This window comes from Drosophila nasuta, chromosome 3 (assembly GCF_023558535.2).
Source record: "Drosophila nasuta strain 15112-1781.00 chromosome 3, ASM2355853v1, whole genome shotgun sequence".
Taxonomy (NCBI): domain Eukaryota; kingdom Metazoa; phylum Arthropoda; class Insecta; order Diptera; family Drosophilidae; genus Drosophila; species Drosophila nasuta.
Window position 1 is genome coordinate 49,240,798 of NC_083457.1, and position 15,658 is coordinate 49,256,455.

The 15,658-nt window shown below is 41.0% G+C and overlaps 2 protein-coding genes across 3 annotated transcripts; both read left to right on the plus strand.

Annotated features, from left to right (window-relative positions):
- The first annotated feature begins 160 nt into the window (after positions 1-160).
- LOC132790802 (eukaryotic translation initiation factor eIF1) lies at positions 161-1,264 on the plus strand. The gene is made up of 3 exons (XM_060799505.1): positions 161-347; positions 647-804; positions 866-1,264. The coding sequence occupies exons 1-3, from the start codon at positions 320-322 to the stop codon at positions 1,010-1,012; spliced, it is 333 nt and encodes a 110-aa protein (XP_060655488.1). The 5' UTR covers positions 161-319; the 3' UTR covers positions 1,013-1,264.
- Positions 1,265-1,888: 624 nt separating this feature from the next.
- Positions 1,889-14,900, plus strand: LOC132792998 (la-related protein Larp4B). 2 transcript variants are annotated; one of them, XM_060802554.1, is made up of 8 exons: positions 1,889-2,252; positions 4,442-5,321; positions 5,388-5,637; positions 5,852-6,250; positions 6,310-7,443; positions 7,555-9,799; positions 9,860-10,393; positions 10,461-14,900. In XM_060802554.1, the coding sequence occupies exons 2-7, from the start codon at positions 4,519-4,521 to the stop codon at positions 10,060-10,062; spliced, it is 5,034 nt and encodes a 1,677-aa protein (XP_060658537.1). In that variant the 5' UTR covers positions 1,889-2,252; positions 4,442-4,518; the 3' UTR covers positions 10,063-10,393; positions 10,461-14,900. The 2 variants fall into 2 exon arrangements, with proteins under 2 accessions (XP_060658537.1, XP_060658536.1); XM_060802553.1 differs by lacking the exon at positions 1,889-2,252 and adding an exon at positions 2,731-3,801.
- The last annotated feature ends 758 nt before the right edge of the window (positions 14,901-15,658 follow it).

Sequence of the window (15,658 nt, forward strand, 5' to 3'; positions counted from 1 at the left end):
CCGTAGTTTTTAATTCTTACACTTTTAGTTACTTATGCAATAAAATACAACGAAATCAATCTTATATTTCCTCTAATTCTCCCATACCTAATAAAGTGTAACCGTATTTATAACTGTAAATAAGGCGTACTTTGGTATAACTTGGTCGCAAAAAAGTAGTTTTTGATTTATTCAGATTGCGGTCACTCTGCAACTTGTCAGACACATTTCCGAGCTCTTTAGCAAAAAAACGTTAAATTACAGTTAAATTAAATACACAATTGTATCAAAACGTTTCAGAAAGTTTTTATTTTAGGCTGTGGTTTCTTTTTATTGTCGTATGTCCATCCAGAATTTAAACACTCGTGGTAAGTAGCATGCTTTACATTTCACTCTACTCCACACACTTGCACGTCGTAATTTACACATGTACATGTTATACGAGTGTATGTATGTGTGTACGTACATAAAATGGCTGCTTGTTCGGGGCTAGTCTAGTCATCATTGTGATACTTACAAACATACATACACACACACACACACATGAATGCATATGTAAATAGATGTGCTCTATGTCGGTTTGATGACATGGACATGCATTGGGGGTGTGATTACAGATTGATTTGATGCATTTTTCTGTATTTGGCATTTGTTATTGTTTTTACAGACCCCTTTGCTGATGCAATCAAGGGCAATGATGATGATATTCAAGACGGACTCGTGCACATAAGAATCCAACAGAGGAACGGTCGTAAGACATTGACCACTGTTCAGGGCTTATCCGCGGAATATGACTTGAAGAAAATAGTCCGCTCCTGTAAAAAGGTATTTACTTTGATTAGAGACAAAGAAGTATGTCATGATTATTGATCCGCTTTCGTTTTAGGAATTTGCTTGCAATGGGACTGTAATTGAGCATCCGGAGTACGGAGAAGTTCTTCAACTCCAGGGCGATCAGCGTGAAAACATCTGCCAATGGTTGACCAAGGTGGGTCTAGCGAAACCTGATCAATTGAAAGTTCACGGTTTCTAAACTGCTGATGCCAAGGAGGAACAAACAGAAGTGGTGTGGATTTTCATACGAGTCTTACATACACATAAATATATACATTTAACACAAATACATATATACCAAACTTGCTAAAGTTATTTGTTCCGATTACAACTACAAAAACTCCTCTCTTGATAACAAAACATTTATATAAAGACAAGCAATAGACCATTAACAGTGAACAATGTTAATCATAAAAGTTAAATAAAATTAAATGTTCATTTTAATTAAAAATTCCGTTGCGTTTCAATTTATATTATGTAGTTCTAGTTTTTTTTTATTTTTTTTATCATTCATGGTTTAGCAAAGAGAACCTGACATTGATAGTTATTCTATCATTGATGTCAACATCAATGGCAAGGTCGCATCAGTAGTAATCCGGCGCCGCCATTTTGATGACGTTTTTCAAAAAAAAATATCGATTGACTTACTATGCGTAAATTCGTCAACGAAAATGTTCAAAAATAGTTTCAAATAAAACTATTCATTTTCCATTTTGCTTTAAATAAATTACTGAAATATTTAAATAAGTTCGATAATATCAAAAATATTAACTATTTTTTGTATTTATCGATTTCACGCATAAATGTGTGGCCACACTGGCGATAATGAATGCGAAGAAATATATAGAGACATGCAAATAAAAATATATATTGCTATATGCAATACACGATGAGGAAAAAATATTAAAATATTTTTTATTTCATATGACATAGAAGAAACAAAGGTTGGTAAGTACAAAAAATATCAAATATGAATTACGGTCACATCCGATAACATTGATGGTTGCAACCATAACCATCCCTAGCTTCGATATTGAATAGAATCATCGCTAATCGCTCGACCACCACAATCACACTTTGTGATTTTGACGACAGCAGCAAAATAGAAATTCATAAATCACAATTAAATTTATATTAATCATTAGGTGCACAAATTAGGTTGTGTAATTCACCACTATTAGGTGACAACGCGTTCAGTTCAATGTATTCGTGTGTTTAGGCTCAGTCGGAACGTTTTGGTGTTTCTTTCGTTCGTTCGTGTTCAACAATCGCAATCGCTTTTGAGTGTGCCCTGGCTACCAGAAGAACACACATAACAAGTGGTTTTCAATTCATTTCGACGGTGTATCAAAAAGTGCTGCAACCAAAAATAATTGCCGAACATAACAATCAACATAAAGAAGATTGAATAACGAAACTCCCTTGATTTTCCTGAACTGGTAAGTACACACATTATTATTATTGCGTCAGTGTCTGCTCATTTTTTTTTTGTTGTTGGTGTTTGTAAGCGTGTGCATTTTTGTTTAATTAGCAGAAAAATATTTGGTTCTCAGTTGGTTTCGTTTCCAAACCGTTCCTCACAAACGAAGCGCCTCGAAATTACGTGGGCTTTGGTCGAAAATAGCATTTAAAATGTGTGTACATGTGTAGTTATTAATTAAGAAAAGTGACTGCTTTGGCCATTGTCATTCAATAATATTCAAAAAAGTGTGCGCGTGTTCTTCTCTTTCAATGTTTTGTGGGCTTCTTCGCCTACTCCCCCTCCTCCTTCTCTCCGTTGTTCCTTCTTTCTCTTCGTCTTCGTTGAGTGTAGTCAGTTGATTTTTGCGTGTTTTGCGCCGCATGCAACCATGCAAACGACAGTTGTGTCGTTTCATTTCATTCGTTTTTGGTGTCTGTGCTGATGTATCGAAACGTTTTGGCAAACGGAACGGGCGAAAGTTTTTCTATAACGATGAGACGTCAAATTTTTTTGTTGGGCTTTATAAAAAAATTTGTCGTGTGACGAGTTCGTTGTCGCAAAATAAGCATTAAAATCGCATTGAAAACATTTGCAACAATTCAATAATTCGTGTGTGCAACTTCTGCGGGTGCGGCGCTGCAAGTTGATCGTGAAAAATACAAGAAAAAATCAATTGCTTGGGTTCTTCGCTGCCAATTTCAATTTTTATTCTGCGTATTTTTGTGTGTGCAAAAATAACGAATAGAAAAACAACATACAAAAAAAGAAAGAGAAGAGGCGAAAAGCGAAAAATAGCCACGGAAAAGAAAATTAAATGAGAACGAAAATTAAGTCATTGAAGCCACACACGGGAAAATTCGTCGACAACAACAACAACGTTCGAAGTTTGAAGCAGAAAATGTGGCACGAGCCGCGAGATGAGCACCAAAAGAGACAGTGAAACAACACCAGAAGCAGCAGCAGCAATATAAATAAATAAATCATACAGGAAGCAGGCAGCAAGCAGACGAGAAGAAGCAAGCTAGAAAAGGGAGCCTGAGATTAGTGTTGTTGTTGATGTTGTTGTGTTTGTTGCTTGCTCTACTCGCAAATATTTATATGTGCATTATATACACACATATATAAATCAAGTGAAAATAAAAAAAAACAATTTCCAATTAAAAAAAAAAAGTCTCAACTGGGTGGCAGCCGCAGCAGCAGCCGCCGCCGCAACAAGGCAGAGCTCGCGAGTGTGTGTGTGCGCGTGTGTGTGAGTGGGTCTATATGTGTGTGTGAGCGAGTGCAAGCGCGCGTGTGTGTGTGAGTGTGTTGTGTGCTTGTGTTGGTCGTTTGTGCAAGTTTTTGGGGGCTGTGTCGGGTGTTCGGTCCGTCGGTCGGTCGGTCGCTTTTTGTGAAAGAGGAGTAGTAGAAAAAAGAAGAGCCGAGTTGTGTCTTCGAAGTGTGCTAGTGTGTGTGTGCGGAATTCTTTGACAATTCCCCCTCATCCCCCCAACACCCAACATACGTTACCATGGAATATTACCTAGGTTAGTAGAAAATTTCTAATTCTCAATTTGTGTAAATCGAGAAACACACAATCACATACATAGAGAAATATGCGGGGCACATAAATAAATATACACGCATACAAATACATAACTATTTACGCATACATTTGCAAAACAATGCCCCCGCACTTACGCATACACATGTGCATGTGAACGTATACATATGCATACACCTACATACATGTATAAGAACGCACACATACAAATGTGCATAGCGTATGCTGCCTTTTTGCTTTTTTGCCTGCATTACTTTAAGGTGAGGCCAAAACGCAAAGTTTTTTTTTTCTCTTCTTCCTCCCCACTTTCGCCCGTTCTCCCCACTCTCCATCCCCCACTCGCTTTCGCCCTCTTAAGCATTTGTGGTTATGTTTAGGATCAAATTAGCTGGCGGCGACTGTTCACATTTTGTTTGTTTGTGCAACATATTGAAAATCCCCATTGTCAGTCATATTGTGTCTCGCCAGCAATATAATTCCCATTGCCAATGCCTCTGCTCCAATTACAATGGTCAGTCTCTCCATAGTGCAATTATATGATAGGGTGGCATCATCCAATATTATCGATATGTACAAATGTTGAAAGATTTCTAATTTTGCTTTCACTTCTTAAACAACAACAGGAGGTTACGTCTATGTGAGCGGAGATGCAGTCAAGATTCAGCCGCCGGTTTATACGAATGTTCCTGTTGAGACGGCAATGTTAGCCACCAACTTGTTTGGCCCGACAACGCAAATTGCAGCTCCGACCGCAGCGACCCATATACCGTTGATCACCGCAGCCGCCGCCGCAGCAGCAGCTGGAGCAACAACAACAACAACAGCCGCAGCAGCGCCACAAACCACACAGCAGCCCGCACAGCATCCACAACAGCAGCAGCAGCAGCAACAACAGCCGCAACAGCATCCACATCAACAGCAGCAGCAACAAATCATAACGCATACGCACGCTTCACACGCCCACGCTGTGGCAGTTGCAGCAGCCGCCGCCGCAGCACAGCAGCAACAACAACAGCAGCAGCAGCAATCCACACAGACCATCCAAGCGTTGACGCCGGCATCGGGTCAATTGCATCTGCATCCACATCCAGCACAACAGCATTTGCAATACGGCCATCCGAGTCAGCAACAACAGCAGCAGCAGCAACAACAACAGCAGCAGCCGCAACCTGTGCCGTTGCCGCTGGCGCTGCCGTCCACTGGCGATAATAGCATAACACAGCAGGCAAACGCCATTGACAATACAAGCGAATACGCTGCCGCCATCATGAATGGAGCCATTGCTCAGACTCAGGATGGCAGTTTGGTCTGCTATACCACAGAGGCGCTTGTACCTGGCGTAAATACTACGAATTTAGTTGCACTCGAGCAGCAGCCGCCGCCAGAGTTGTTGCCACAGCAGCTGCAGCAGCAACAGCAACAATTGGCGGCCGATGAATGCGGCATGCCAATGGATAAGCTAAAGCAAATGCTGGCCACACAGTTGGATTATTATTTTTGCAGGTAAATTACATTTGTTTAACAAGTTAGTAAATGTTTAATATATATTCCATTTTGAATGTATTACAGAGAGAATCTGGCAACCGATACTTATCTGTTGTCCCAAATGGACAGCGATCAATATGTGCTCATAAAGACAGTGGCCAATTTTAATCTTGTTAAGAAACTAACCAAGGACATCAATTTGATTACGGATGTGCTGCGCGAATCGCCCAACGTTCAAGTCGATGACGAGGGATTGCGCGTGCGCCCCAATCACAAGCGTTGCATCATCATCTTGCGCGAAATATCCAACAACACGCCACTCGATGACGTCAAGGTATGCGCGACTCACAGCGACTCAACCTAATTAAACCTAAATTAATTATAAGCGTATAAAATTTGTTATGCAAAACATGACTGATCACTAGACCTGGCACTTGTGCATACCAAACTTTGTACTCATTCAAACGTTGAATTCATTTATGTGACTCTTTACATGTGCGGAATTTAACTTATTTTGTATATTACAACTTTGTATTTGTGTCTTTCAGGCTCTGTTCAGCAGCGACAATTGCCCGCGTCCCATCTCCTGTGAGTTTGCGGCCAACAAGTCGTGGTACATCACCTTCGAGTCGGATGAGGATGCGCAAAAGGCATTCAAATATCTGCGCGAAGAGGTCAAAGAGTTTCAGGGCAATCCCATTATGGCACGCATCAAGCCCAAGTCCTTTATCAATAGAATAGCTGCAGTACCAAATATTAAGAACGGTTATCGTCTCAATTCACCACCAACTGCCGCCGCAGTCTACGATCCAGCTGCAGCTGCTGCCGCTGGCGCTGCGGCGGCTACAGCTGCCGCTGTTAATTATAATCCGGCGCAGCAACGTTTCGTCTACACCAGCAATGGAGCCATTGCTCCTCCAGTTCCCTACAGCAGCCAGATTGTGATTGTAAGTTGACTTTGATAACGTTTGATTATCCTTTAAATTTAAACGAATCTTTATTTTAGCAACCACAGTACTACACTGGTTTGATGGCTCCGTGGCAGGCCGCTCCGGTGGCTGCCGGAGCGCATGGACAGAATTTCTACGATATTGGCAACATATTTGCCGCAAATAGTCTGGCACCACAGGCTGTGGCCGCCAATTTCACCACTGCACCACCACCCACCGCACAAATTGTGACCAATAAGCCGCAGGGCGGCGGCGGTGGACGCTACAATAGCAATCATCGCGGCAATCCCAATAATCTTGGCGGCGCTGGCGCTGGACCACGCGGCGAGCCGCGCAACAAACCGCCACGCAATGCGCAACAACAACAGCAGCAACAGACGCCATCGCATATACAGGGCAGCAACATTATCATGTCGACTGCATTGCGTTGTGTGGTGCCCACAGCTATTGTGGATCCAACGCTGCAGCAGCAACAACAGCAGCAGCAGGTGGTACAGCAACAGCACCAGCAGCTGCAACAACAGCAGCAACAAGCGACCAGCTCCAGCCACAGCAACCAGCAAGTGCAACAGCAGCAGCAGCAACAACTTGCCACTGGCAACACGGCGAGCACGCCGCGTTATGCCATCAAAACGAACTGGAAGGGTGGCATGCAAAAGAATCTGGACAAAGGCTATGGGGCGCATCATCATTACAGCACTCAGGTGCAGACGCTGCCCAGCAGTCATGGCCATCATCAGGCGCAACAACAGCAACAGACCCACTATCCATTGCCTTCCTCGAGTGCCGCGGGCACAACTCATGCTACCTATGCCAGCAGCGGCAGCAGCCAAGCGAACGCTGCAACACTGACGCTGGCCCCACAACAGCCGGGACAACAACAGCAGCAGCCGGGTCACCATCATCTCGTTGTGCACGCCCAGCAGCCAGTTGAGCAGTTGCAGGAGGCAGCTGGCGGCGATGGCGTCACCGTAGTGGAGCATGCCGGCAACACGGCATCCACCGCTCCACACAGCATGCAACAAAGTCGCAGCAACATGTCGGCCAGCTCATCCTCATCGCTGGCCACTTCCATTGGCGGCAACAAGGAGTCGTCGCAGCCACAGCTGCAACACTGGCAGACACGTCCACGTCGTCGTCGACGTGACGAGGATGGTGGCATCAATTATTCGCCTGGCGGTCGTGTGAATGTAAGTAGACTAGTTGGACAACAACTACAACAACAACAGCAGCAACCACAAGTGGATGGGCAGCAGCAGCAGCGATATACTCACATCTTCTTCTCTTCCGATTGTCTGCAGATCTATGGTGGTTCACCGCAATTGCTCTCCTCATCGTCTGCCTCGTCCAACAGCAATGTGCAGTCTTCTGGCGGCGGTTCAACGCATCGCGAGAGTCACTACAGCAGCAGCCACGATGCACCGAGTGCTCCGCCGCCGCAGCATCGCGGCAATTACAAGGGCAACAACTACAATCCCAACTATCATGCCCAGCAGCATGCGTCCATGCATCATCATCATCACAATCACAACCACAGCTCGCTGCCATCGCAACAGCAGCAACAACAGCAGCAGCAACAGCATCATATGCCAACGGCCCAGCAGAGTTCGGGGCATCCGTATCACCATCATCATCATCACAACTCCATTGGCAGCAATGTGGGCAACAGCGGTGGCCTCGGCGTCAGCGGCGGCAACAGCAACAACAATAGCGGAGGTGGCAACAATAACAACAGCAACATGTCCAGCAGCATTGGCAGCAACAGCGGAGGCGGCGGTGCTGGTGGCGGTGGCAACAGCGGCAACAATGAACGCAACTTGCATCATGGCGGCGGTGGCATGGGCTATCAGGGTCACAATGCTCATCAGCAACAGTTGCAGCAGCAGCAACAACAACAGCAACAACCGCCGGCTCCAGTGCAGCCGCCACAATTCGATTTGGAGGCAGCTGCCTTCCCGCCATTGCCTGCAACATCGGCGCCAGCTCATGCTGCGCATCATCCCAGCCACGCTTCTTCCATACACAGCGCCAACAACAGCAGCAGCAACAACTCCTCATCGACAGCAGCATCGAGCTTAACTCACCACAACAAGCAGACATCGACGGCGGCGCATCAGTCACAGGCTCATCATCATAATCAGGGGCACAGCACAGCAGCCGCTGCCGTGGAGAGCAGCAGCAACTCTGGCGTCGCTGGCGAGGAGTCGCGTTCTAGCAATCATCAGCATGCCGATGGCAATGCGCACAGTTCCTCCAACAATAACAACAACAGCAGCAACACAGCCACAAATGCCACCGAGAATCGTCTGTCCGATGTGGTGCGCACAGGCAAAGGCAAGGCGCGCAAGGATGCGGCTGCCCATCAAAACAGACATCATCAGCAGCAGCAACAGCATTTGCCACAGCACTATCAACAACAGCAGCAGCAGCAACGCATTAGCCCGACGCCAGCGATGGTGGTGATGGTGCCCGTTGAGGAGACGCCACGCCCATTGGGCAACAATACTAAAAACTTTACTAAGCAGAGCTCTAGTAATAACCCGATCCATGTGATAAAGTGTGTAACACCAAATATCAACGCCAGCAACAAGTTGAGCAACAATAACAACAACAACAACACTGCGGCGACGGCAACGACGACTACGACTTCGACGTCAACAGCAGCAGCAACAGCTGCTGGCGAAGATGCAGCAACAGCAACAACTGTTGGCGGTGCTGCCCAGCAGCAGCTGGATAAAACAAACAAGACTGAGGATGACATGCATCCAATGCACGGTGGCGGCAAACAGCAGCAGCAGCAGCGTGGTCTAGGCGAGGTCTATGCCCAACAGCAGCAGCAGCAGCAACAGTCGCAACAACCGCAGCAGACTATTACAAATGACTATGGGCGTGGCGGCATGGGCGTGGCTGCCACTGGCGGTCCACTGCCTGTTGTTGCCGGGCACATGTCAAGCTCGGGCGCTGGCGCCTGCAGCAGCAATGTGGCAACCACAACATCATCATCGACGCTCACCACCGGCCTCAATGAGCTGAGCCTGGGCCCAAGTCAGGGTCAAGGCCACAAGAAGGCGTCGCTGGTGGGCGTGCAACAGGCCAAAAAGGAGCTCAACAGCGCCGGCAAAGATGTGAGCAAACACAAAAGCGTTGCCACATCGACTACCACATCGAGCAGCAGCAGCAGCAACAACAGCAACACAAATGCCAACAACAGCACCACCTCCAATTCAGTGTCAACGGAGAACATTGCCGCCGCAACGGCCAGCAAACTGAGCTATGCCCAGGTGGCACAGCATCACAAGGCCTCCGTTGAGAGCAAAGACGGCACTTTGTCGCCCACTGGCAGCCACAAGCTGGAGCTAGTCTTTGGCGACACTTCGTCAGCGGCGACAGCCGATAAAATCACCGTCGCCAGCGGTGCTGAGAAGCGTCAGGCGTCTGGGCCAAGTGCCGGAGCAACGCAGGCTGGCGGCAAAGCTGCCAGCAGCACACAGACAATGAACGCCAATCAGTCAAGCGGCAATCAGACGGCTGGCTCCAAAGATAAGGGTGAGTTTGAAATGCGTCTAGACTGTAAAAGTATACTCAATAAAATCGTTTTGATTACAGACGCTGGCCAGCGTGAGTCGCGTCCAAAGGCTGCGCTGATTGCGGGCAGCGGCGGTGGCGGCTCAATGCGTCAGCAGAGCAAAGAGAAGCAAACGCATCAGCATCAACAACAGCATTATGGATCAGCCGCTGATCACAATACGAATGCCAATCAGGGCGCCGGTGGCGGCGGCGGTCGCAAATCGAGAGCAAACAACTCTTAAAAGCAAAGAAAGTCGCCGAATCAGCGACAAATGTGAAATAAACAAAAAACGATACTTTTGCTGCTTGTTTGGCTGTCATGACACAACGCAACACATCGCTTGCAACGTTCAACAGCAGCCGGGCAGCAAATAGCAACAACTACACCACCATCAAAGCAACAAGCAACAAACAAAACACTCCCACGCACTCTACAGATCCCCCTTAAGTCCCCACGCCCACTGTACATAAATTCCATGTGTAAATATACAAGCGAAAGAGCAGATTTTTTGTTATATATCTATTAGAGCTACATATAGATATTTACAAGCTAACCAAGGAGGCATATATAAGGTAAGTGCTCTGCTTGCTGATATATTATTATCTTTGATTGTCTTATCTAATGAAGGTCACTTTGCAGTTGTCGTCGTCGCACTGCAGAATAGAGGAAGGAAGGAGAGAAATTGGAGTAGAAGGCGAATCAGCTTGGACCAGTTATCATAATTTACGAGTAATAAATAGTAGGCAAAGGAATAATGGTGCATAACATTAATACACAACAACAACTCTCTATACAAGCATATACTATATGTGTGTATATGTATCTGTATAATCAGTTAACGTTAATCTACACTCACGACTCACACGACTCGACACACACACACACATTTACACATACTTCAATACATACTTAGTTTAGTGCAACACATTTTGAGAGACGAAAGGAAAGAAAGGAAGGGAAGGAAAGAGAATGATATGCCCAAGTTAAGTTAATGATTACAATTAATCTAATCTCTATACACACACTGTTTGATTCATGTTAGCCAAGTTGCATCCGATTGCAACAGCGCAACAAACCAGATAAACAATAGCATTGTTACTCATTTTACATTTATAACTCATTGCTAAATGTGAATCACGCGGTAATCATGAGAACATTTTGATTAACTATATTCATTTTCTTAAATGCTAAAAAACGAAAAAGAAAACCTACAAATGATTGTAGCCAACACACTCTCGAGTATATAGTCATTATATAAGTGTATATATATATATAAACTATATACGCTAGTCCCACAAACACACACACACTTTTAGTAGGCGACCATTGAAGTCTTTCGATTTAGTTAATTTAGAACCTTTATTATTTTTTTTCTGTTGTTTTAAATGGGATTCTGGTACTTAGTTCATGTCATAAGGGATCCATTTACAATAAACAAAAAAGAAAACCACTGACAACACTCTCACACATACACTGACAGACTGGCACACACACACTCTCACACAACATACTCTAATTTTATGTATATTTAAATGTATATGGAAATATTTGCATACATTTTCAAATTGCATTTCTTTCACATATGCTAAAAACAAAAAAAAGGCAATTTTCTCAGTTTAATGGTTTCACATATTTTAACAACAAAACAAACAAACAAGCAAAAACAACAACAACAACTACTACTACTATTACTGCAACAACAACAAGAAACAAAGAAATCAAGTTAAATGTGCATTGCTAAAATAACTATAAACGAAAGGAAAAAAATTTATAACGCGTAGACAACAAAACAACTAAATAACTATTCTAATGTTAAACAAAAAAAGAAAAAAACAATTAAACATATGTATTTCTGTACATACAAAACACACACACACATACACATACGATTACTATACAACAAAAAAAAGGTGCCATAAACTAAATAAAACACACACACACAGAGAAGAACACTCACACATAAAAACAATGAAATTCTATGAGGATTAGGACAACACAAATAGGCATTTAAAATTACATTATATATGCTAATATATATAATCTCTTCTTCTTAACACCATTATAATCGCAACATTATTGAATTCCCTCACTTTGGTTGTCCTATAAAACAAAAAAAGAAACAAACAAAACAAAAACGATATTGTATTAATTTAATCAATTATTTTTGACTAACTTCAATTCGGTTTGCATTATATTGATTTGAATTTGATTTTTTATTACGCACAACATTTGAGTTTTTCGATTGAGACGTTCATGTGGATGGAGAGCATGTAAATTAAACTTAAGGCATTAACAAATTGGCGGTAAAAGAATAGAGGAAAATAATCAAGATATATATATATGAATATAGACTAAGCTCATACGATATACATAAACTCTATACATAATGCTAAAGCTATAGCTATGCTAGTGTTAAGTGATACGTCTAGGATAATCCATATACATATATATATAGAGTACATACTATTACAGGCGAAGAGGAGAGATCTGTACACACTTGCAACTTGCAACACATGCTGCAACATAGGTTTTATGTTTAAACAAAGAACAAACAACGTACGTCTCCGCCCTTTCACTTCCAATCAGCAGCAAATCAATCAATCAATCAACCAACCAACAACAATTTGGAATATTCTCATTGATTTTTTGTTTAGTATGTTATTATAGTATTTTATATTTTATTTGATTTTTTTTTAATATATAATTATTAGCAAACAATTTAGCCAGGCTAGAGTCAAGCATATACATACATATATATATATGAGTGAGTGCTCCGCAAACTGTTTTAATGTATACCAAATGAAGAGAATTCTCTACCCCCCTGCGCTCCATCACTTTCTCTCACTCCCCCATCTCTCTGTCTCTCTCTCAGTGTCTCTTCTTCTGTTATTGTATTCTTCTACCTACGCAAGACTTCCAAAAATGTAAAACACATATACTAAAATATATATATATATATATGTGTATATTAATTTAAAGTAAATATATTTTGTTTCTATGAAAACAATCGAATATGCTAAGTGCCTATACTAAATACATGTATATATATATATATATAGAATATATATATGGGTGTACAATTTATATACATACATAGTAAAAAAACTGCTAAAGTCCGCTCCACTGAGCCAAGGTCGCGCCGTTTGTTTCTTTGGTGTTATTTCCTAAGGTACATTATTCAACTTGCTGCCCCCCTAGACCATAAAACCACATACCATATATACTACATACTATACTATATATACTATAGAGAGTACTACTATATATAAAAATATCTTTAATTATTTGTTAGTCGATTGCCAGTAGCAAAAAAAAGAAGTAAAGTCCAGTGCCCAGTTCTATATAGAACTGTGCCAACTGGTCTCCTCTCCAGACTGCCGCCTTTGCTCAGTGGTGTGCCACAGTACAATCACACACACTCTCACACACACATACTAAAACCACACCCATAGTGTATGTGTCTGCCTACCTTCCGCCCACTCCTTGCAAATACACTCAACTGATTTCATTTTCAAAAACAAAAAAAGAAAAGTTCTCAAATGGTTTTCATTTTGTTTTGTTTTTAGTTTTCAATTAATGCACTTTCCAGCCAGAGTGCTTACAAGTGAAGGTGGCGAGGGGGTAGATGCAAGTGGGGGTAGTCCTCCCGGCATGTGCCTGGCAGTCAAAGATTCAGCACCCCTTTTTTTGATGTGTGATATTAATGCAATTGTTTGGTTTTGGGGCAACTCAAAATTTGCAATGCGAAAAGTTGGAATATTGATTTGCCAGTGTATTTGTTTGTCGGCTGACTGAGGGGCTATCCAACTATATATTAATAATATCCCGGACGAGTATAGAGGTATAGTGTTTAGCAAAAACGAAACGATAAGTAATTGAGAATGATACGAAAGAGGAAGGAGAAGAAGAACGATCTAAAATGATGGAGAAGTGAAAAGTAAAAAGTGAAAAAAACATTGTTGATGTTGAATAATTTTAAGGCCAAAAACAAAAATGAAATACACAAATGAGAGAAAATAAATTAAATTAATTAAATTGTTATATTGTAAAGCCTCAGTTCTTAAGTTATTTATTTTGTACGTTTAAGCAGCGCATATGACACTCGACGAATGACACGTGTGACACCTTGTTAAATATACTATACGAAAAACAAAAACAAACAATTACAACAACAACTACTGATACTGATAATGATAGCAAAGAAGCAGCAACAATAATAATAATAATACACACACTATATTTAACATAAACTATCCACACACACACACACACCCCACCCACATCATACTACACAAATACTTTCTCCGAAAAACAGTACTAAACAAATTTCTTGATTGTTTTATATGTGTATCTACATATATATAGTATATCCATATATATATATGAATAACATTTATCAAATTGTCGTGCAGAGTCATTTCAAATAGCTTTCAAGACATTATTATAATTATTATCATAATTTTACAAAAAAAAAACTATATTATTTTATTTTATTTATTATTATTATTATTGCAAGAGTTTAAACAAAACAAAAACCTTTCACAAGGGCGGCAGAAAAATGCCTCAACTATTATTTCATTTGGCACTGCCACAGAATTCTGTACATAAAACTTACAAATATCTATAGTATATATTTATATCAATTAATTGAGGATTAACAAAAAAGAAATCCCCTTCGATATATATGTATGACTATAATAGAAGCCCGCTGCTTTATCTTTCCTTCTCATTCATTTGGCACTGCCATTAATAATATTTTCCACATCTTAACAATTTTAGTTATAAAATCGAACGCGAAATTCCTTCATTGATATTCGCGCGTTCTCTCTTGATTGTTACTCGATGGACACGCCCCTTGTGAAGGGCGTTCGATTAGTTAACTTTACTTGTTTACATTATTATTTTTGTGTGGATGAAGTTGTGAAATTTGATTATTTTTTTTTGGTTTTTCTGTTTAAATTAAATGCATAGAAATGCTTACGCACATTGTTATCACTAAAAACTGAATAAAAACAAAAACGAAAAACAAAAAGATACAAAAAAAAAACAAAAGAAAAGAAAACGAAAATGTCTGTTAAAGCGAAAGCAAAACAATGTAATAATAATATGTCAAGAGTATATGATTAATATTATTAATTGTACCAAAATTGATAATTGTAAAGTAAAAAAACAAAACACAAATAATGGTTTATGAAATTGCATATGAATAAACTATAAACTAAAATGAGAAAAAACCCCTAACTATAACTAAACAATATCCCTATGCAAAAAGAAAAGAAAACAAAACAAAGTATAATAAATAAATACCATTACACTGAGAGACAGCAAAAACAAAAACAAAAAACAAAACAAATCCGCAAAATTATTTTCATTTTTCTGTATAGTTAAGAGTGAAATTTTTCTGCTCGTCTTAGTACAGAGATTTATACTTACGAGCTGAAAATAAAGAAAACAAAAGAAACAACAAAAAAAAAAACAAAGAAAACAAAAAGTAAACTGAAAAACTAAAAACAAGAACTAAAGCAAAAAAGGAAAAAACCATCTAATGAAAATCATAAATGCATATTTTATTTTATTGTATGTATCATATAAACGAGAATCAAATAAAAAGAGAAAAACCAGAAGAAACAAAAAAACAAAATTTTGCGCATATGTAGATTAAATGTAGTTAGCCGAAGAAAGAAAGATGGTGATGATGGAATCGAAGCGATAAAACGAAAATTGATTATGACATGTCAACCAATAAAACATTTAACCAGCAAATGCTGTACACAACATCCCAAAACACATCTTGCTTCTAGGATGGGGGTAAAAGAAAACCAGTAAGAAAGCGACAA